Source organism: Bactrocera neohumeralis, chromosome 4 (genome assembly GCF_024586455.1).
Source record: "Bactrocera neohumeralis isolate Rockhampton chromosome 4, APGP_CSIRO_Bneo_wtdbg2-racon-allhic-juicebox.fasta_v2, whole genome shotgun sequence".
Taxonomy (NCBI): domain Eukaryota; kingdom Metazoa; phylum Arthropoda; class Insecta; order Diptera; family Tephritidae; genus Bactrocera; species Bactrocera neohumeralis.
The window spans coordinates 12,480,149-12,497,080 of record NC_065921.1 but is presented as its reverse complement, the minus strand read 5'-3'; the positions used below and the strand labels follow the sequence as shown (position 1 = coordinate 12,497,080).

The following is a 16,932-nucleotide window of genomic DNA, read 5'->3' as shown; positions in this document are numbered from 1 at the left end:
TCTTAATTCGCTGAACTAAGTATGTCAATGTCGTCGTATAACTCGCATAGTTCATCGGTTCAACCACTGCGGTACTCGCCGTTGCCAATGCACAAACAAACCGTACATCTTCCGCAGAACCTTTCTCTCGAAAACTCTTAACGCCGACTCCTCAGATATTGTCATCGTCCATGCCTCTGCACCATATAGCAGTACGCAAAAATAATGAGTGACATTTATCTCAGAAATATAGCACCTTTGGATTCTTATTATACGTTGGATTTCGATGCTAACATTATTGTTGGTGTTAATGCTGGTTCCTAAATAGACGAAATTATCTACGACTTCGAATTTATGACTGTCAACATTGGCTTGGGAGCCAAGTCGCGAGTTCCACGATAATTTTTGAAGATTCTTACATACTATAAAGAGATAAAATCCGTTTACAGAGACTCTTATCTTAGGTAGGCCTGACGACCCAACTACGCCTTTAGGAAGCCACTGTAAAACCACCAGGATTAAAATCCTCTCATTATATTATATTTCTTCTCAACCATCTGGTGCTCCTGATGCAGTTCATCAATTCAAAAATTTCTACAACTTCAGAAACATCACCAAAAAACCTTTGTATTAGTATAGAAGATGTTCTCTCCTCTCCTCTTCTTCTTCACAGCTTCTAAGATAGAGCTTAAATTTTTCATATTTTGAGTTTGTTCGCATACTTATTAGATAATGACCTGTTAGCACTTATATCAGGGCTCTTATGTCATTCCTTTTGAATTCTAATAGTCGGCGTGTGCGGCCAATACTCTATTCATGACGTTTGCCTGCTTGTTGTGCAAGCTAGGGACTGACTTCACCGAGACTCAGCTATATTTATAACATGTTTATTGATTAAGTATCAACAAGTAGCCAGAGGCATATAGATTCCCTTCTTATCGAGTTATATTTGTAGGGCGGCTCTGCTCTGGCTAGTTCATATGCTTGTCAGCTGCCAGGAATCCATTGCAGGTTTATTGTGAAATTGGATTCTAGATCCTCTAAGAGATCAAGAGCATTCTTTTAATATTTACTATGAAATCTGATTTTAATGATTTAAAAATTATTTGGCCATCTGTACATAAAAATATATTTCTTGTTGTAGCCAACCTCTTTATCAGAACAAGAATACTTCCTTTAATTACTATGATCTCCGTCTGGAGGAGAAGGCGATTTTGGTATCCAATTTTTTGAGTATCTTAAAATGCACCTTTTTTATTGATAGCTAATAGTGCGGCTTCGCTCAGTCTAAGAGCTAACTTCACTGCCAGAAAAGTTTATAGGCCATAAGAACACGGCCTTCTAAAATATATTTTCTACAACTTTTTAACTTATGACTCCATAAACTCTACACAATTTGAGTGATTGAATTCCACAAGTAATGCGTAAGGATTGCGTGACTCGAACCAAGCCTTTAACTCGTTTCTATCAACAAATTCTTATAAGTAATATAACCCATATAAAAGTTCCACCAATTAATATGCTAAATATTGCGACACAAACGCCTCAAGAGCAAAGAAACCACTACTCTTCCAAGCCATTTACCAATTAAGCATGTATTTTGTATGTATGAGCATGTGTGCAACGACACTTAGTCGCAAAATATATTGGCAATAGCTAATGGACAGCTGATCGCTGATTGTTAATGGTTGCCACTTATAATTAAGGCAAATTATGCGTGAATAAAGTTCGGCAAACGATCGTTACGAAGCACTTAGACAAATTGAGGCGCAGTTGCATTTCAGTCATTCCGTTTTGTTTACTGGTTTTGATGCGGACACCAGTATTTATACAGATTTTCCACTGAAACACACACACACACACACACACACTTAGCTGCATAGATTTATTAATAAATGTTGACGTTTACGTAGGAATGCCTGCTCTAACTACTACACACCCCCTTCCGCCCTTCAATTGGTGGCACAATTAATGCTTGGTTAGTTGGCTAATGTGGCACACACAGTATGTGTTGCACGCTCAGCGCTGCTTGTGGCCATGGGGTGCGGCAAAATAGCATTTCAGATTTTTCACACCAACTGTGACAGTGGCAATTAACAGTTCATACAACACTTAGTGGCGTTGAGTTTTGGAGTGGGTATGGGTATAAAAATTATTGCTACGAAATAATTGTGTTCAATAAATTAATGTCCCGCTTGACATTCACATAATGTTTTTTTATGATAAAATCAGCTGAAATTTATTCTTTGAAAACACACATACGTGTGTGTGCGTGTATATATGTGTACGTGTGTGATTTTTGGCAAACAAAGTGGCATGATATTCAAACATAAATCAGTGTAATCTCGTGTTAATAATCTATAAATACAAATATAAATGTCATAGACATGAATTCATTAAAAAGGCTGCGATAAAATCAAAGCGTGGATTTTTGTATAAAAAAATATTTATTTCTCTCGTTATTGATTTCAATAAAAAAAATTGCAATTTGTATAGATTTATTGTAGCAATAAATATGATATATCTGGGAACGCCTTTGAAGTTGGGGGTTGGGTCAGCTGCAATTGTTATTTAATTAAAATAAGTTTGAAAATTAAAAACGGATTAAGTTAATTAAATTCTTATCATTCTACAAATCAATTGTATTTTTTAGCAAATTGAAAATAACAAAAAAATAATGTTCTGTATTTTAAATTTATTTATTTTTTAGTACATTGACATAGTTTATGACGCTGATACTTGTGTTTTCAAGGGAGTCGTCCACATTTGCGCCCATGCTGCCTATTTTTGACGCTGGACTGCCTAAAAACCATGTGTGACATTTGCATTTTTTATAGTTCAGCAATTGGTTTATAAATTTGGATTAAGAAAAAATCTAATCTTGAAATTTTTTTGATTACAACAATTGATTTTTGGCAGACAGTTTTACAAAAAAAATTAAAATTTCAGTGAAAATTTCGCGACATTTTTTTCAAATAGTTGTAATTGGAAAAAAATCCTTCGTCTGAGTCTTTAAGAATTGTAACTCAAAGTCCTGTGTAAAATTTCATGAAAACCGATTCAATATTTCTCGAGGAATCTTGCCAATCGACTTCAAAAACACTGTTTCCCGAAAAACGCGTTTAAAGACGACGCACTTAGCGTAGCTAGCCTAGAGCGCACGAGCTCTCAAGTCTATATCTCCGAAACTATTACTCGGACCAACTTGAAACTTACGACAAAATTCTGGAGGTGTTATAGAGTTTAATAAGATAATAAAAAACGGGTTTTGAAACCGGTAAACCCATGATTTTTATCTTAATTTTTTGTCAGGTGTTCTGAGTAAATAATTACGAAATATTTTTTATACAGGGTGCTCACTCTTTTATACTGCTAATCAAATATCATGTGAGTAGGGTGGAGTGCTGGAGAAGAGGCGTCGTGAGCTTTTCTACGGATGTATCGATGCTTAAGGGGAAGGTTATAGAATGAGTCTTCTGTCAGCCGCTCTCAATTAACACTTGGTTTAAACCGTCAGAGCCCTGAAGTAAGCAGGCGAAAGTACTTCAACGAAGTGCGACTTCTTTTAGGAAGGTATGCAAGCACTCTGGGAGCACAGCTTGCTGTCTGTGAGCTCAAAGCTATTAAAGGAGTACAAATGTCCCACTAGCTATAGCATCAAGCTGCTTCTAAATTAAATTTTTGTAGGTGCCTGTTCTCCACCATTAAAGAAGAAGAAGATACCTGGCCACAGGGGAACCATCAGAAACTGTAAAACCTATGAGCTCACTAGAAAGAACATCCTTACTGAAATCACATTATTCTGGTACTCGCGCGAGCTCAGTATTCGTTGGTCATGTATCAGCACTTGTGGGGTTGCCTAAGCGTTCCGGCCCAGATTGGTGACTGGTGCCCTACTGGACATTGTCCCATGGGCACTCTCGCGGTGAGACTAAAGATTTTAGAGGACGCAACTTATCAAAATTGCAGGGAAGAAGATTAGGTGGATACTTCTAAACAATTTCTCCTTCACTGTCCAGCTTCCGTTAGTTACTTTCTACAAATTCGGCGAATTGGCTAATCTTTCTGATTTCATATTCAAGAGTTCTTGCACACAAAGCACAATCGTCCAAGTAAGATTATTGGCGTTTTCGCGAGTATCGGCCTATTTACCTAACCTAACCAAAGCAAATATTGAGGAATTGAAAATGCTACCGCTCATAAAATTGGATATTATTTAATTAATTTAAACTTTTGAAATTCATTTAATTATTTTGCAACTACATCATTGAAGTGGACGCCTTTATTTCCGATATTTTTGTTTTTTTTTTTTGTGCTTTGCATTACCTTTTAAGCATACCGTCCAGTGTAATGATGACTTCGGCTCGTTAATTGCTGACGGGTCTTTGTTATTCAAATAATACCATATAACGTCGATATGACAGCAAATTTTAGAAGTCTGGAGATATAATCAACCAGCATTAAAGCCAGTTAATGCTAGACAGTGTGAAATTGTTTCGGTGTATAGCGATTTACGATCAGCATCAAATTGAATTGCGATTAAAGAAAATGATAGATTTAGAGTTCTGTAACTTTTGTACCACCTTGCGATGACGGATACATTGTATGAAATCGTTACCCTCTCTGGAATACATTAGAAGCTTTGCCAAAGACCGTCCTTGAAAAAACATAATTCAATATTGGTTAGGAACAGATAACTAACTCAGGTTTTGTGAGGCTGTGGATCTCAAACATATATTAGTCGCTATAAATCCCCTCTTTATATCACTATAGTTTTTAGTAAGAACTAATTTTCGTAGTATACCATTTACATGTAAATAGTATACCATAAATGTATTATAGTTGAATATTAAATCCCAGCTATATTCAAATAAGTGGCTTTTATGCGCTCACCAAACTTTGCTCTCATCCATATTTCACTTAAATATTAAATTCTGCAACATATTCTCCCACTTCCACTTTGCATTCACGCCTCTCTATAAAACGCAATTTCCATAGCGTGGCAAAATTTCGCCACAAATAGCCTAAACCACAAAGGTGAGTGAGTCGGTGCAATAAAGCAAAAAAGAAAATGCAAAAACAAGAAAATCCATATCTGTATAACAATAAAAAATTCAATTTTTAACTAACAATAGTGTTGCCAAGATTTTTACCTTCTTTTTTTTGAGAATAAAAAATGGATGTGCAACAACAAACTGCGCTTGAGCTGGATTGTTTGAAAACCATTTGTGGCACTAGTTGTGTGGCAGCAAGCCAAAAAATACTCACGCACGCACACACACGCAAACAGCGTTGAAAATGCAAACGCCAAATGAAAAATTCAGCTGCAAAAAAGGCAGAGGCGACCAAGTTTGTCAAAAAGGTTTGCAAAGTTCACAGCGAGCCAACATCACTCATTACCAGCCACAATAAGAGCCAACATGGGAGCAGCGACTAAACTGACAGCAGTAACAACACTAACAAAATAGCCGTTACTAAAGGATAAAACTAAAAACAAAAAAATTAACGTAACAAATAGCTGTGCATATATTTTATGCAAAGCGGGAAAAATATCACAATATTTTTGGTTTCATATATTTACAGTGGTGGGCGCAAATATTGGGTGTAGATTGGTTATTATGTTTTTAATTGCTGGAGGTGAGGAGGAAGTACGCAAGCTTTAATTCTTTTAAAAATAATGATTTAAAACGGTGGATCAAAAGAAATAGTGTGTAAAAATGTTCAATTTCAGCCAAGCTAACCCTACTGGGCAAGTTGCGCTCAAATCAATTCTACACGTATCGTTTGATTGCTTTAAAGTTTTTATACCCTGATCAGGGTTAAAGAGTTTGCCATGAAGCCGAGTCGATTTTGTCATGTCCATCTGGCTGTATATACGAGCCTCAGTGTTTGAGCTATTGACCTGAAATATTGCACACGTTGTTTTTTCTACAAGAAAATGCTCACTTAGCAGAATCGCTGATATCAGACTACTATAACATAGGGTTGTCATACAATTTGACCGATCGAAATCAAATTCTTGTATGAAAACTTTTTTTATTAACAGAATATCTTCACGAAATTTTACCCAAATTATTGTTCATAGCAACGCTTTGATCTCAAAACACATTATTCAGATCGCATCACTACAGCATAAAGCTGTCATACAAACTGACCGATCAAAATCTGGATAAAGATATTTTTATACACTTTTATGCTATGAGAGAGGCGTCTATGTATGAAGGGTATTATTGTTTTAGTGCAACCAAATTTACCGTTTTTTAGTTTTTTTTCTCTAAACACAATCGCTTTGAGACAATTAAAGGAACTCAATAACATTTCTCAAACAATATTTTTGATCGTTGCTATATTTTGCTATGCACGGTACTTTTTTTGTTTGCGACTATTAATTTTTTCCTCTGCATGTCAATTTTCTTTGCTAAACGCTTGTTCATCAACATTTGGCACTGGCAAAAATACTTCTCAGATCCCAAGCGTATACGTACAATTGCGCAATATTTTTTCAGCACATATAAACATATGTACATATACATATATGGTGGTACATATGAACGCCGAATGTGGCAGACACTTCAATTGAGCAAGTCGCAAACAAAACGGCAAAAAAAGCAAAGAAATTCTAATAAAAACTGGGTGCATTGCGGGTATTGTTCCTTTGGAGGTGTTGTCTTTGCCCACAAAGTTCGATTTTTTCCTGAAACCATATACATATGTATGTAATAGCCTGCGTGTAATAGTTGCTGTTGTTACTGCACTCGCTGTTTTTGATAGCGTTGTGATGCTTCTCTGAGCTTGTATGTTGGGATGTGTTCATTTGGCAGCCTCTCACACAGTGAGTGAGACACGAGACAATCAACTTCGGACAAGATCGTTTGTATTTTTATTTTTTGTTTTCTCGTGAAACGAAAGCAAAAAAGTTGCATGTTGGTGCCGTGATGCACGTAGTGATGGCAGCAGACGGCTTGTGTGGCAGTGAAAAAATGTAATATACCGCATGTCGCCACCAACAACGGTGCAGCGTAACAGTAACAAACAAGTGTTGTGAGCAGCAACAACAAATGGCATAAGCTGCTTCCGTTTCCGCAACAGCAATTGTCGTTAGTCGGAGTGACAAAGAAAGCGCTTTTGTCGCATATTGATGCCTTATATATGTTCGAGGCGTGTACTAAAAGAGATCAATTGCTGAGACTTAGTTCTCAAATGAAACGAATACCAGAACTAGTTCCTTAGTTCTAGAGAAATAGCTCGAAATCTTGCACCCATCCTTTTCTCCATAAGGAGCTTTTGATGTGTGGCAACCGCTGATATAATATCACTACGGCACATAGCTACCATACAAACTGAACGATCAGAATCAAGTGCTTGTATGGAAACATTTTTTATTTAACGAGATATCTTCAATCGATTTTCCATAGATTATTATTTTTTAAGACAGATCGGACTACTACAGCTCATAACCAGGTGCGGATCCAGAAACATTTTTTTGGAAGATTCTTTTTATTTAATAACATATTTATAAAATTTTCCAATCGATTATTATCTAAAGCGTAAGTGCTTTTCAAATACTGTTATTCAGAATTGAAATTTCATAAATATTTAAATATTCAAAACAAAACGATGTGGCCCAAGTTTTGAGAACTTCTTCTGCGGTGACTTCAATGTCTTGATGTGTGTACAGCAATGCCAGGCCGATGCATCTATCTTGAAGCATGTTTGTCCGCAGCCATGTTTGCAATGCAGTAGTTGGTATCTTGTTGTCTTTTGACTTTTGCTTCTTCTCCCAATGGCAGAGCCAATGATCAAGTTCACTTTTGAGCTTGAAACGTCGTACGACGTTGACATTATCCAACAAGGCCTTTGAATCTATCTATGAAGCAGTCAATAAATTTCTCCATTGGTTTTCAAAGTAGATAATTTTTCTGGAAGCAGCAAACTCAGTTAAAATCTATCCAAAACTTCATTAGAAATGCGCGTTTTCCAATCTTCGCCGATTGTATCCAACAGAGGAGTCTTCTTGATTTTTCTTCGCCAACTTTCAGGTCTGCCTCCATTTTTTTAGTGTCTGAACAAATGGATCGAAAACGTTCCTCAGCTTTTTGTCTTCGATTTCGCAACGTTAAAAGCAGCGTATCTATCATATTTGATGGCTCTGCCAAAACAATCGATTCTTTCTGAAGAATTCCGCTGAGTGAATGAGTTAGAGATAAAATATCATATAGGCAAAAAATCCCAATAATAAATTGAAATTTGCAGAAGTCTGCGATGAGTTTCGTTGCTTTTTATGGTTATAGTACTTTATATTTTTTTAGAGTAGTAAAATTATTAATAAGTCATTTAGGCCTTGGGAGGAATTTCACCCATTTCCCCCCTCTTAATCCGCCACTGGCATATAAGGTGCTTCCAAAGTAAACAAAACTTTTTGAACTTATCTACATGTCGACTGGTGCGTTAGAATCTGCTATCTTTATCGATTGTCCAGTGAGAATTTCATGACATTTCATCAATTGGAGGTGAAGTTATTGCGTTTTAAGTGTCAGTATGTTTGTGTTATCTGTGCGAAAATGAGCTTCGAACAAAGAGCCAACATAAAATTTTGTTTTTTTTACCGTGACAATTGAAATTCATGGAAATGGAATTGAGCATCTCCAAAACATCGATTTATCGCATTTTACCGAACATTTGGGCTTACGAAAGGTGTGTGCACGGTTTGTTCAGCACAAATTGACTGACGACCAAAAATTGCTCAGAATCCAACATTCGAAGGACGATTATTTGGCCGAAAATCACATTTTAACTATTAACCACTTCCCGTATTCACCTGATATGGTACCGTGCGACTTCTTCCTTTTCGGAAAAATGCATTTGTCCATGAAAGGAAAGCGTTATGCAGACGTAAAGGCCATTCAAAATACTTGCACCGGCATACTGGCGGCCATCCCGGCCAACGAGCTAAAAGACTAGTCCGACATGCTTTTGGACCGTGCAAAAAGCTGTGTTGAAGCAGAAGGAGACTATTTTGAATGAAATGAATTGATTTTGCCGAAAAACCCTTTTGTTCTGTTTTTTTTTTAAGTCCTGTTTACTTTGGAACTAACTTTGTATATGTACATAGCTGTCATAGAAACTGACTATAAAAATCAGGATGAAGATCTGTTTACACAATTTTATTTATGTTATGTATATTCCCGGTACAGAAAGTTAATGTTTTTGTTTTTTTGGAACAATGTACCCACCAACAACCATTGGTTCACAGCAGAATTCTTATAAACCATTCCAACAGAAATCATAGCTATGTATATTGCACTAGAAGCTCAAAAAGTAATGACGTCACCCTGTACTTGCTTATATATGTTTACAAAAACAACCGGAACTAATAGACAGTTTTGCGTTTCACAGCGCTATCAGTCGATTTGTGATTTCTTTCATTCGTTTCCACTACCTTTTATCAGCGGCAATATTGCTGCAACGAACTTTATTGCCACTGCTTGCTTGATGCTTCACTATTGGTGACTGAAATAATGACAACAAATATCGATTGAACTTCACTGCGCGTTTCCTGGTTCTGATGTAGTTGTTGTTGTTGTGCCCCGCGCGCCGCACGGCGAATATTCTTCAGAAATTGTTGTTTGGTTATTGTTGTAGCAGTTGTTGCCACCATTACTATTGCTGCCGCTAAAAATTGCATATTTGCGTGCTTGCTGTTGCTGTGTTCTTATAAAGTTTCTTTGCAACCAAAGCTGGTTGCACGCAGACTGCAAGCAAAGCAGCAGATGTCGTGCTGTTGCTATTGTTGCAACGTTATTTTTTGTTTTTACTAAACGTTCGTCTGTCTTTGTGTCTGTCTGCTTTGTTTGACATTTGATATGCCACACAATTGTAATGTTGCATCAATTTAAGTTCGTTTTTTGCCAACAGCCATGGCAACATGACTTTGCAGCTTCACTTGTGTCGCTGCTTGTAGGCAGCCATGTTGCCACACGCACACACACACACATGCTATCTAACTACCGCGAGGAGGTGCTTTCTGCAACATTTTATGTGCAATACTTCTTATCATTTGTCGCCGTCCGCTTTCATATGTGGCATAAGCACACACACACATACATACAAATGCTGTTGACTACGCTTAGTTCCACAAGAAACGCTGGCAGTTAGCTGCAAATCTTCGTATAAATGTGTAAGGAAGTCAACAACGTCTGTGGCAGCTGCAGTGGCGCTGTGGCAGCAATAAGTGGTTGTTTACGTTGCCAAATGCCAACACACAAATCGCAAATTCAATTCATTTTTTATATTTCGCAGATATTTATACACAAGCATATCCAAACACATAACACCGCATTATCCCACACATACATATGCATGTGTGTCCAACGCTCTTTTGAACTTTTTTATTTCTTTTTTATATTCTTTTTTCAATATTTCTCGCTCGTTTTTTTCATATGTTTACCACTCTTGTGTCAGGATTATTTTTCACAACTGTGTGTGTCAGTTCATATTTGTACACCCATCAGTCTGCTAGTGCTTTTGTGTGTGTGCGTGAGTGGACAGCAGCATGGCTTCGTATTTGTATTGTGGCAAGGTTTCAAATTATTTCGCTAAGTAGCAGGAAATATGAGCAATTCTTTTGTATGAATGAATGCCAGCGCAACCGGAAAACGCTGCAGCAGACCCACACATTCACTAAAATATATATGTATGTGTGTTGGTGTGTACTTTTATCAATGGTCAAGAAAAGAAATGATTGCTGTGTGCCATGTGAGGTCTCAATTTGTGCTTAAAGGAGTATTAAACATTTCTGGCTTTTGAGTTTCGTGGGTTGAAATGTCCTTTGCTCGATTTTAAAAAATTTAACGAATTTTTGGTTTAATTCTGAAAGTATTATATATATTTTTTTAACGTAAATTTTCGATAAATTTTCATTCGTTAGGTAGCAGGTTTACATTCTCCTTTAATATGAAATCTATAATATATTGTTTAAGGGCTTACATGAATTTTCTCGTGTAAAAACAGCCTCTTTTCAAAAATTTTTTTCTCATATAAAAAAATTAAATATTTTATTAAAATTTGCCTGAATAATAGAATAATACATTCGGAGTATGTACCATTGTCTTGGAAAATAAGCTGTACCAGATTTCTTGAAGACAACTCGTGAAATGATAAAATTCTCTATACAACAACTCGAATCTAATCGTTCAGTCTGTATGGTTGCTATATGTTATAGTGATCCGAACTGAACAATTCCTTCGAAAATAACACCACTGCATTAGGCAATAATATAACTAAATTTCTTGAACATATCTCGTCAAATGAAAAAAGTTATCCATATAAGCACTTGATTTCGTTCGGTTTATATGGCAGCTATGTGCTATAATGGTTGGATATCGGCAACTCCAACAAATTATCAGCTTCTTGCGAAGGAAAGTATGTGTTCAAAATTTCAGGTCGATACCAAAAGAGTTTTTTTTTTATCTTTTTAATCGACTGAAAACGAGTTCCACGGAGCGGCAATTTCAGTTTAAGGAATAAGAAAAAATCGCATTTATGGTATTCATTGCGTTTTTGGCTTTAAATTCGGTCACACTCATACCCTTTTTGAAAATAAATTCAGCTTTATCGGGACGAGTCGAACAAGAACGCGTTTCATATTCAAAATATCCACCAAAATCATTCGAACGGACTCGCGAGAAATGTCGAGCTCTCTTGCCATGTCTTTAATCCACTTATCTGACGATTTTCAAGCACCATATCCTTCACTGTTTTAATATTTTGTTCAGTTGAAGAGGTCGAAGGTCACTCACAACGAGGCATGTCTTCATCGATCTCTCAACCGTCTTTGAAGGCTTTGTACCACTCGTAGTCTTGTGCTTTTGGTAAAACTGAATCATCGTAAGCTTTTACTAATATTCACAACGATTCCGCAAACGAAATTGAGTGAGAGATCAAGTGATTTTTAGTCTTAACGTATACATAAGATGTAAATGTGTTTTCCATATAGTCAACAATTCGCAAGAAAAAACTTAAATAATTAAACTCTGTATTATTCAAAAAGGAAATATATGTATGTCATTCAAAATTCTATTTTATTTCATTTCAGGCTGTCCTCAAGAAAACGCGCATCACCTGCAAATGCCATGGTGTATCTGGTTCATGCAGTTTGATCACCTGTTGGCAGCAGCTCTCATCGATCAGAGAAATCGGTATGTTGTTTAAGTTTAACCAGTTTAGTCATACTGAGACAAATATAGCTTCATATGTAAAATGTTTTAGAAAAACGCTGCTGAGTGCCAAATTAATATTTCCTAAACTAAACTTAATTTTTAAAATCATCAAAAGCTATTAGCGAAAATAAGTAGCATTCTGTAATTGTATATTAGCTTCAACATCAACATCAACATCGTGCCTGATGCTGTCACAAATTGACAAGAAATAATATTAATACAATATTTAGCATTTTTTAATGTAACCATCTAACAACTTCTTACACTGTTGTTAACAACATCATGTTTTTCACGCCTAACAGCTATGTTAATAACATAACGCACTGCACATTTTATTAACATTTCTGGTTAAGAACTTCGCTGTAAAAACCGCCTTATCGACTTACAGCACGTTTCAGTAGGTGACTAGATGGCGCACAGCATCGCTGCCAAAAGTGAAGTTCATATCCAAATAACATATACAGTAATCACTTGATATATGTATGCACATATAAACTTTTTAAAACTTACAAGAAAATCGAAAGATTTTAAGCGTATAAAAGTATATGAAAGAACTATTTTATTATATTTTATAAATTATGTATAAATATTTTTACTTATATATCCCACTGTGCAGTTTTACTATTACCACGTTTATTACTCTTCTTCTTCTACAGGCGACTATTTGCGTGAAAAGTATGAAGAGGCTACGGTGGTGAAATTGAATAAACGTGGTCGTTTACAAGTGAAAGACACGCAATATAAAATGCCAACGTCGCACGATTTGGTGTATCTGGATGAGAGCCCAGATTGGTGTCGCAATAGCCGGCAGTTGCAGTGGCCAGGTGAGTGGAATGGAAATTAAATCAGCTTGCCGATATGTACTTATGTATGTATGTAGAAAATTTTTAAACCTAAGAGAAATTTGATTGCCTAACAAAAAAAACTTAAATAAAATCTGGGATTCCAATTCGTTTTCCAGAAATTTCAGAATTTGAGAAAACCAATTCCGGAATCCCGAAAATTTTATTACAGAGTTAACTTAAATAAAATCTGTAACAGTTTTTAATCAATGATTTCGGGATTATCAAAAATAGCAGTTTAGAGACACTGAAAAAGTCTAAAATATGATTGTTATTCTTTGGGATTCCGATATAATTGTTATTGTGTTGCCTTTCTAAATTTACTTCTAATCATATTCTTACATTTAGGAAATTACGGCATTTTTTTGAGTGCCCTTGGGATTTTGGGATTGGCAAAAAAAAAATTCTGGATCCCGAAGAATAGATTAATAAAAAATTACTCGAATCGCATTGTTATATTTAAATGCTTTCAAGGAGTTCGAGATTTATGAGCAACCAATTCGGGATCCCGAAAATTTTTAAACATTGAAATATAATTTGTTGCACTCAAAAAATACATTACAGCATTTGTTTTTAGTGCTTTTGGGGATTTCGGGATTGGCAGAAAACATTTCGGGATCCCGAATAAAACATTAATAAAAAATAACTCAAATCGCATTCTCTTATTTAGATGCTTTTTAGGAGTTCGGGATCCCGAAAATTTTGAAACAATGAAATATGATAGCCAATTTGTTACACTCTTAAAAAACTTCGAATCAAATTCTGATACAAAGAAATTTCTTGTATGCCTTCAAGGATAAAATTTTTCTATAGTGTTTGCTTGTTTCCCGCCACCACAAAATTATTGATGAATTCACGCTAATTATTTTCCACTTACAGGCACGCATGGTCGCATATGCAATAAAACATCGTCCGGCTTGGATGGTTGCGGCATCTTATGCTGCGGTCGAGGCTACAACACCAAAAACATTGTGGTGCGCGAACGCTGCAATTGTAAATTCCACTGGTGCTGCCAGGTCAAATGTGATGTCTGTGTGAAAGTGCTCGAGGAACACACCTGTAAATAAGTAAATAATTATAAAAAAAAAAACAAATATAACAACAAACATACGAAAATAAATAACTAAAAAGCAAATGATAAAATGAAACTACTCAACAACACATGACGGCGGCAAAGAGGCGATAAACACAATAAAAAAATAGTATATAAAGCTAAAAATACATGAAATTATAACACAGAAAAAAAACCGAGCATTCTCCAAAACAGTTGCTGTGCCCCCGCTCCGATAATCCCTTCGTTTGGCCGCAGCATTACAAGTATGCGTGTTAAACCGCTCAGACGGACATACATACAAGTATATAAAGTTAAGCCGTATGTATGTATGCATCAGCTATAAATAAAATACGCGCCTAACGGCATGTGAAACATTTAACTGTAAATTAAAACAGCTAAGTAACTGCACAAATGAAATGATATGAGACACAAAATAGAAACGCTGAGTTGTCAAGCACACACATACATATACTAATACAAAGAATTGTATATGCAAAATGAAATTAGTTCTTAAGTCTGATTAAATGTATGTATGTAATTAAATGTTATGTGCGATGTGCTGAAATTTGATACCCTCCGTGTAATTGTATGTGTGTAAGTATATTTAGTAGTAGGCGCGCAGACAGCTCCCGTCAAGCAACACATTTGTATGTAGAAAGCAAATTCCATAAATATAAGCAGCATTTATTTGATTTGAACAGAAAAAAGAAATCAATTAATTACTAGTACATAAGCAGTTAAAGTTACTGTAATGAATTTTCAATTACCATCCGCTAAATTTAGAGTTATGAAATGTATGTAGTTCCATATTGTAATCTATAGTGTAAGTGTGTGTGTAAGTGCATGTGTGTGTGTGTAAAATATATGTAGCTAAGTGAAGTGTGCGTTTAATTTTCCACCGCGGTACTAACACTTTCCTTACGCACTGTATTTATGTAGTCGGCTTAATTAGTTCGTAGATTTACTCATTAAAATACATATATACAAATATATAAGCCTAACTACGCATAACTTACAACTCTAGTTAGTGTGAAGCCTACTTTAACTTACATAATTTTAGTTGTAAACATCACTTATTTAAAGTAAAATTGTATGAAGCAGATCTGAGCATATTGTTGGAAGCTTCTGATATGAGAATAATAATGCAAGGAATGCTAGATGCATATTTTATACATATGTATGCGTGCGAAAACTTTCTTTTTTGGGACTTATGAGATTTTTGCAGACGATATTTTGACATAAATTGAAAACCTTGTTTGATCCTATTCTAAATTTATAACTGTATTGTCTTTCGAATTGCGAAAAATATTTATCAGCTCATCATGTAAGTGGCACTGAAGTCTAATGGGTTAAGAAAGCGATATTTGACCTTACAAAAATGATTGATACCAAACTTCATTCAATTTAGTTGAATCGAGAAACACAAAATAATACATTTAACTGCTAAAAAATGATAGAAAGATGTGTCATACTCAAAAACATTTGAAACGAGCATTTATACATCAAAAAATTGGCGACTACATAAAGTCATCATCATCAACATCATTTCTGTATCGTCCATTTAAAGGGAATCTTTCAATGATTACTGGGATACTTTTCTGATATTTTCTGCTATAAAACTCGTGTTAGCATTACATGAATTTTACATTCCCAAATCCAGTCCGAAGCAGTGGGATTTCTCGATACATGGTTACCTCTTAGAGACTTTCCAATCTTGACTTTTTGATCCATGTTAAAATTGACTCTTATTGGAGTTGAAAGACTTACCGCGATACGTTTAAACATAAAGCGGGAGCTATGTTGGAAAAAGGTTTCATGGCTTAAACTATATTAGTAGTAGACCGAAGTCTCTGGACGTTATTGTTGGCTCACTGGGAGCTCCTCCATGGCCTCATCGGGATTACCTTTAAATTTTCCAACCTTTTTTCATTCTGTAGATTAGCTTTTCAACATAGCCATCGTATAAACATATTGTTTCATGGATGAAAGATTTAAATTTTTAAATATTTTCATACTGAGCTAAACATCCTCAGTATAAAAATATTGTTTCATAATATTTTGGGTAAAATCATACGGATTTTGAGAAACACTACCGCAATCAAGTGAATAACAATATCTTTCACTTCGCAGAGATATCATACTTAGCTGACATTTAAACAAGTAAAGCTTTACTTGAAGCACACTGTAGATGAGACATAAATGTGGACTATTTTTTATTCTAATAATTATGAATTTAATATTTTAAACTGTGTCAAACATTTTATTCGAGCGCTGTACGCATTCACATGATCCTCGGTCTAATCAAAGCCCATTTGCAAGCACTTTTTCGCATTCTTGATTACACTCAATTAGGAGTAAAATATTAATATTTGTACATATGTATGTGTGAAGGAAATACTAAATATTTATCGCTTTAAATAAAAAAGAAATTAAACAAATACTTGCGAGTAATAGTTTCTAAAAACATTAAAGAAGATGTGCTTAAAATTAGAAGTTACATACAAACTTATAAGATACAGTGTTGAGCTCTTTAGCAGCAGAGAGCCAAACTCAAATTATAGACTTCTGCGGATCAAAGTCACACATAAGTATGTATGTATGTAAGTATTCGTGCACAAAGAATATAAATACTTGAAAAGAAAAGCTTAAATAGTGATTAAATAGAACAAAAGCGGAAAATATATATGTATATGACACACATTGCATTTTGAATATGTAGAATACAAGTATTTGAGATTATAAATATGAAATATTCGCGACGCAGCAAAATGAAAAGCATATTGTATGTATGTATTGTAATTTATGAAACGCATAATAAGAGTAAACGAAATACATATAC

The 16,932-nt window shown here is 35.3% G+C and overlaps 1 protein-coding gene across 1 annotated transcript in view; it reads left to right on the top strand.

The window, feature by feature from the left end:
* LOC126755643 (protein Wnt-5) overlaps positions 1-15,894 on the top strand; it is a 239,053-nt gene extending 223,159 nt beyond the window's left edge. The window contains 3 exon segments of the mRNA XM_050468356.1: positions 12,074-12,176; positions 12,854-13,021; positions 13,919-15,894. Coding sequence (XP_050324313.1) covers positions 12,074-12,176; positions 12,854-13,021; positions 13,919-14,106 — 459 coding nt within the window. The 3' untranslated portion in view covers positions 14,107-15,894.
* The last annotated feature ends 1,038 nt before the right edge of the window (positions 15,895-16,932 follow it).